The sequence below is a fragment of the Echinops telfairi genome, unplaced genomic scaffold, assembly GCF_000313985.2.
Source record: "Echinops telfairi isolate 266 unplaced genomic scaffold, ASM31398v2 ScPeMD7_7468;HRSCAF=8506_1, whole genome shotgun sequence".
Lineage (NCBI taxonomy): Eukaryota > Metazoa > Chordata > Mammalia > Afrosoricida > Tenrecidae > Echinops > Echinops telfairi.
The window spans coordinates 1,923,992-1,930,939 of record NW_022111370.1 but is presented as its reverse complement, the minus strand read 5'-3'; the positions used below and the strand labels follow the sequence as shown (position 1 = coordinate 1,930,939).

General features: G+C 44.8%; 1 protein-coding gene across 2 annotated transcripts in view; it reads left to right on the top strand.

Moving 5' to 3' along the window:
* Positions 1–6,948, top strand: part of PACRGL (parkin coregulated like) — a 12,569-nt gene that overhangs the window by 1,422 nt on the left and 4,199 nt on the right. For both annotated transcript variants that reach the window (XM_045284394.1, XM_045284393.1), the window contains exons 2-5: positions 2,013–2,080; positions 2,193–2,347; positions 4,307–4,374; positions 6,808–6,898. In XM_045284394.1, the coding sequence (XP_045140329.1) occupies positions 2,029–2,080; positions 2,193–2,347; positions 4,307–4,374; positions 6,808–6,898 (366 nt within the window). In that variant the 5' untranslated portion in view covers positions 2,013–2,028. The remainder of the gene's footprint in view (positions 1–2,012; positions 2,081–2,192; positions 2,348–4,306; positions 4,375–6,807; positions 6,899–6,948) is intronic.

The following is a 6,948-nucleotide window of genomic DNA, read 5'->3' as shown; positions in this document are numbered from 1 at the left end:
TACCACAGCTGGGGATCAGATGCACCTTAGTCCACAAAAGGACATCACCACTTTAGTCTACGGCCATACCACCCTGAACACGCAGAGTCTCTTCTGATTTTAGAAGCTAAGCAAGGGTCTGGCCTGCTTAGTACTTGGATGGAAGACATTGACATTTAAAAAGTTCCTTTGCAGCAGATTTTCCCAGTGTAGTAGTCTTGTGATTTCTTGGCTGCTGCTTCCATGAACTTTGATAGCAGATCCAAGTAAAATGAAATCCTGGAAAACCTTAGTCTCTTATCCCTTTATCAAGACATTGTTTACTGGTCCAGCAATGAGGATTTTTGTTTCTTTGCATGAGGATGTAATCCCTACTGAAGGCTATAGCCTTTGAGGTAAGCATTTTTTTCTTTCACAAACAGGTGTTGTTTCAAATTGGTTGTCATTGATATACTCCAAACCCCAAACTCACTGCCCTGGAGTTGATACCAAGTCATAGCAACCCTATAGGATAGTGTAGACCTGTCCCTGTGAGTTTCTGAGACGGTAACTGTTTATGGGAGCAGAAAGCCCCATATTTCTACTATGCAGCAGCTGGTGGTTTTGAACTGCTGATCTTTAAGGTCTCAGCTCAACTTGTAACCACTACACCACCAGAGCTCCTGGTATACTCCAAGATGGATATTAATTTTTAAATCGAGCACATTTAATTTGTCTTTAAGGTAGTAGGTGATATTTAACAATCAATGAAAAATAACAGTGAAGGAAACATTAAGTTTAAACTAATAGAGGGTGCTTTGAGATCCTTATATGTTGTGTGTATATGTTATGACTGAAAATTATATCAGCCTCTATATATAATAATTGTCCTTTCTACTTAAGTAGGGGCAACAGGATTGGAGGGAGGTTTCTTAACAACCTACAATATGCAGATGGCATAATCTTATTTGGTGAGGAGGTCTTAAAGCCCTTGCCGATGGAAATCAAAGACTGCAGCCTTCAGCATGGATTGCAACTCAGTGTAAAGAAAACAAAACTCAGAACTCCACCAGTCGACAACATGATGAAGGAGAGCAGACAGATGTCAAGGGTTCCATTTTGCTTGGATCCACAGTTAATGTTCACAGAAGTGGCATTTGAGAAATCAAAAGACCTATTACAGTGAGTTGATCTCCGGCACAAGATGTCTTTAGAGTGTTCATGCCGCCGTGAGGACTAAAGCAAGACTGACCTGAGCCAGGTATTTCCATTCTGTTCATAGACATGTGGAAGTTGGATAATGCATAAGGAAGACCACTGAAGAATTGAAGCTTGTAAATTATGATGTTGGGGGAAAATATTGAAAGTGTTCTTGGTCTACTAGAAGGACAAACAAACCTGTCTTTGAAGAAGTACAGCCAGACTTTGTCTCATGTACCGTGGACATGTGGTCAGGAGAGACCTGGTCCCTGGAAAAGGACATCATGCTTGGTAGAGGGTCATCCAAAAAGAGGAAGCCCCTGAGTGAGATGGATTAACACAGTATTTGTGAGGATAGTGTAGGACCAGGCAGGTTGCTATGCTTAAGGACTGAATAGACATCCTCTAACAACGAAAACAACTAACATATTAAGAAACTTGGAAGTTCCATCTTACAGCTTTTTGAACACATTGGAAATAGAAGCACGCAACCATGTTGCTAGTTGCTGTCAAGTCAATTCCAGCCCATGGCGACCTGTGTACAACGGAATGAGACATTGCCAGGGCTTGTGCCAGCTCACAATGGTCCGTATGTTGGAGGCCACTGCTGAGTTTCTAATGAGGATAAAAGTTAATGGTTAATACATCTTTATTTTCTAGCAGGTTCATTGCTGCTACTGGTATGATTGGCAGCCATATAATTTCATGTGATTTCCTAAGTTCATATTCGCCTCCAAGAATTCTCCTCCCTGTCTTTTTGTATGTCCCTACTGTCTTCTTTGTTCGGGTTAGATCTCCATATTGATTGTGAACCCCCTTGCAAGCATTTCTAATCAAGTTTTATTGAATGGCAGGCATCACGAGGAAGTTATGCAGAAAGCAGAAGACCACGGTGGGGCACGACTGAGGAACACAGTGCCAGGTACAGACTTCTGCTTTTGAAATGAAGAGGGGCATTTGGGAAATGGCATCTTCTGGAGTATAGGTGGTTGGGGCACAAGCTTGATGATAACCCATCGCTCTGTTTTTCCCAGGGAACCGTGATCAGAGGACACGCTCGGCAGTGCAGATAAAACCCAGGGCTGTGGTCCAGCGAAGCAGATCCTCATTGCCAACCAGTTCTCCAGTGTCTGCAAGAAAAGTTCATCCGCGACCAAGTGATAAGCTTAACCCTAAAACCATTAACCCGGTAGGTACCAGGAACTTTTCATCATTTGCTAGATTTTGCCCAAGGGGTAGACATGTAGCACAGTGGAGTGTTGCATATGCTGCTGGCGATGGAGAGAGATGGTGTGGTGCCATGGGCAGGTTGAGATGGCTGGTAGGCCCCTGGGAGTGGGTGTGGAGGGGGTAGGTAGAAGGTGAAGAGAACCATGAGGCTTGTCCTGCTTAGCATGAATGAGTCAGCTTGGATTCGGTTGTTGGAGGGACAAGTGCAGGCCCCCAACCTTGAGGAACTCCTCTGAGTCAGCTCTCCCAGAAGTCTTCACTTAGGACTCCTGGCCCCCTCACTGCAGTGCCATCTGATGTCGCCAACGTGAGATGTGCGCACAGTAGGAGTGTGTCACTCAGTCAGTTAACCAAAAGTGGACACACCTGTGTTGAAACTCCCACGTGGCTTTCTGCCCCAGGCCCCATCCTGCCCAGGTTAATGCTAGTGGTGTCCGCCTTTCAAGGGCATCCTGTGGGAGAATGAACGACTGGACTACCTTTGATGGTAGATGAAATATGACAGATGTAGAAGCTAGGACACAGAACTCTTGGAGGGGAGGAGATTGGCTTTTGCCAAAGGAAGTGGAACATCATTTGAGCCTCTCTGTCCCCCTGCAGCTTGCTGCAGTCTACCCAGTGACCTGGAAGTGGAATTCTCAAGGAATGCCCAGGGGTGTGAAGGCAGGCGGCTTTGTATGTATGTGCAGAGGAGTTAGTTTAGGGTGACCTTCAATGTGACTGTTTATCTGCAAAGAAAAACTATACCAGTCAATAATATTCAGTGGCTCTAGCCTTGAATGTCATTAAAAAATTAATGAAACTCTTGGGAGATCAATTTATGATTTTACCTTGAGGACAGAAAGTATTAGAAAAGAACACTTCTGTGAGGGGAAGAGATGATGGATCTACAATTGGTGGGTGGTGTTGGAAGGTAAGATGGTGGGAAAAGGTGGATAGGGATTGGGCATTGGTAAGGGAGTGCTTTTTAGGGGTGCAGTGGTGAAGGACTTGGCTGTTAAGTAAAGGGCGGTGGTTTGAGCCCACTGTCGTCTTCTGTAAAGATCACAGTCTGTAGGGCAGGTCGCCTTTGTCCTATAGGGTTGCTGTGAGTTGGCGTCCACTGGTCAGCACACAGTAAAAGCTGATGCCCTGGCACCATTTGTTTGGCAGAATCTCCACCTGTACTTCATGAGCATAGAAAACAAATGTCTACCCCCCCTACAAATAAATAAATAAAAATTAAAAACAAAACAGATGCCTCACTTGAATCGTATAGATTTTGTTTTTCAAGCTCTGGATTCAGGACAGCAGTGCACGGACTTCATTTGATTGCATTCGCAATACTAGATAGTAAAATGATCTTTAAGACTACCCATATTTGGTGGCTGGAAACCAAGACTTTATCCTTGAACTTGAGTTGCCTCACAGCGGAGAGGAGTTGGGCAGCGATGGCAGTTTTCATATCGTTTGAGCCACTTCTGTCCCTGTGTAAGAAGTTAGGGGGGAAGTCAGCCCACCAGGTGTGGTTGGGGTGCTTCGGGAGTTGCTTTCAGCAGGGTGGGAGCCCTTTGCTGGGTGGGAGTGGCACCCTTGATGCCAGAACTGCGACTAGGGGTGGGCCCCTCTCCCTCTTTCCTGAACAGGAATGGAACCCATTAAAAATTCACTGCCATCCAGTCATAAGCGACTCATGATGGCCTACGGAGCAGGGTAGAACTGCCTCTGTGGGTTCCTGAGACTGTAACTCTCTATGGGAGTGGAAAGCCTCGTCTTTCTCCCTGGGAGTGGCTGGAGGTTTTAAGCTGCTCGCCGTACAGTCAGTTAGTAGCCCAACATGCAACCCTGACGCCACCAGTGCTCCAGGACAGGGATTCGATGCCGAAGGTAGCGGTGATGGTGGTCGCATTTACCCTGCTTTTGTCATTTTGTATTTCAGTTTGGGGATCAGCCACGAGCCCCGTCTGCGTTTGCGGCCATTTACTCTAAAGGAGGGATTCCCTGCAGGTAAAATCAGTGTGCGTTGTCACTGCAGACGGTGCTATTCAGAGTACCTAAGGGAAGTCATTACATTCTTGGGCGTAAATATGTTGAGAGTTTCATGTATGTGTGGTTGAAATAAAAATGACTTCTTCACATGTGGGTTGGCACAGCTCCCTGGGCCTTTGTGACAAAAACCATTGTAATTAAAAAGTAGAACCACAGATAGCGCTATAGTAAATGACAAAGAATTTAAGAAACTAAACTACCCACCTCCTAAAATAACCAATTTTAGCAATCCAGGCTTACAAGTTGCAAATCCCCAATCCTATTTGGTTTGTACACTGGAAAGCTAGCCATGGAACGAGACTGTTTATTCTCCTCCGTGAGCACATATGGGTCTTTCTGCTGCCTGGGCTGTCATTCTGGGCTCTCTTCTGGAAAGGAATCAGAAATACCCTAAAGGACACTGTATTTTGGAAACTTCTCCAAAAGAAACTACCGTGGGTGCATTGATGTGATATCCATTTAAGATGTCCTCCCAGAAGAGTTGGTTACACGTTGGACTGCTAACCACAATGTTGGCAGTTGGAAACCACCAGCGCCTCGGGTGAAGGGTGAGGCTTTCTACCTTTGTGAAGAGTTACACTCTTGGAAACCCACAGGGGCAGTCCAACCTGTTGATAGGCTCACTCTGGGGCAAAATTGCTGGCAGTGAGTTTGCGTTCGACCCAGGCACATTAAAGTGCACCCAGCATTGCCTTCTGTAAATGACAGACGTTGTGGGAAGACACGAACGATGTGACATTGTTGAGTGGGGTGTGTTCTGGTTCCAGAATTCACATTTTAGTTTTCAATGGTGTTCTCAGATTTGGCGAACTGTGAAAAATACACTCAAGAAACTTCCTTCCACTGTTGGCCAGCGTGAATTGCCTGCCTTTTGTGTTCAGTGTGGTAGTTACATAATCTATTGTCAACTTGAGACTTAGAGTGAAGGGGTGGAGTGTAGCCTGTCAATCATGTTGCAGCTTGATGAACTCATTTGGAGGCACTAAGGAAATAAATAGTTCACAGGAGGTGCGACACACACTCAGTCCCTGTGAGACATTAGAGCCTGATGGAGCTATGCTGATGCAGCCAGAGCCTTGGAGCTGGAAGAGCCATGTGGAGATCCACGCCAGTGCTGAGATGCTTACACTGCCACTGGATCCACAAGACTTTCCACCCACTGGCCTGTGATCTTCCTGCATTTGGCGTCATTGCATGTGTTTCGTGAGTCTGAAGAGGAATTTATAGATTGGTATCAGACATAAGGGCTAATATCAGACTTATGGACTTGATCTGGACTGCTTTGGGATATTTTCTCAATATTCAATTGCTCTTGTATATAAAGCTCTTTCTTATGCACATGGGTCTCCCTAGATTTGTTTCTCTAGTCTACCTGGGCTAACACAGTCAGCTTCCTAATTCATGATCTTTTAAAAGGTCTCCTTTGACTTGTTGATTTTGGGTAGAAATTGTGAAAGGGTGACAACTGTTAAGAAAACAGCAGGAAAGGAGGAGCCAAGGAGAACATAGTTAAGGGGAAGAAACACCTGAGTCCCTGAGTGGAGGGGTGGCTTTGTGGGTGTGTTCTGGTACCAGAACTTAGGACACCTACACTGTGGACACCAGGAAGAGTGTATGTGTGTGTGTGAGTCATGTACACCTCAACCAAGGCTGTTAAAAAAAAAGCATCAGAGATCATCCTTCAAGTTACTGGTCCCCCTGGACAGGCCAGTTTGCCTTCCTGGCTTCATCTCTCATCTCTTTCACAAGGCTCACCCTGTCCTGCCTCACATCATTAATGTGAAGGTTAGTAATACAGATCTCAAAACCAAACTAACTGCTATCCATTCAATGCCTGTTGTCGCCTCACAGCTACCTCGTAGAACTGGGGAGAACTGCCCATGTGGTTTTCTGAAACTGTAAACCTTTATGAGAGTAGAAAGCTTCATCTTTCTCCCTTTGAGCAGCTGGTGGTTTTGAACTACTAGCCTTGCACTTAGCAGTCCACTTAACCACTGTGCTACCGGGGCTCCTCCTAAAAACCAATGGTTATTTATCAAAACATCTACTGTTTGGAATGCCTACAGTTTGCTAGTTTTCATTTTCAGTTGGTGACCTATTTTGGTGGTGTTATAACTGAGAAAATTTAAAGTGTAACTCTTAACTTCACGAATAACCCCATACTGCATACCACATCTGTAGGTTTAACAAAGTCAGGGTGGTTTTTGTTTTGCCACCAAACCATATTGCTGACAAGGTCAAGTGTTGCAGGATTGCATGTATTACTTTTAAAGCTGTCTTTAGAGTATAACCTGGTATAACTGTGTTCTCTGAACACAGGATCATGCAAAATGATCCTGCTTGATAGACACTTATATTTTCCTTGTATATTAAGTGACTCTTGTGTTTTAGATTGGTGCATGGTTCAGTAAAGCACCGATTACAGTGGGAATGCCCTCCTGAAAATCTGCCATTCGATCCTCTTCTTATTACATTAGCTGAGGTAAGTTTTCCATACCTCTTGAATATTAATGGGAGAAAGAGAAAAAAAAA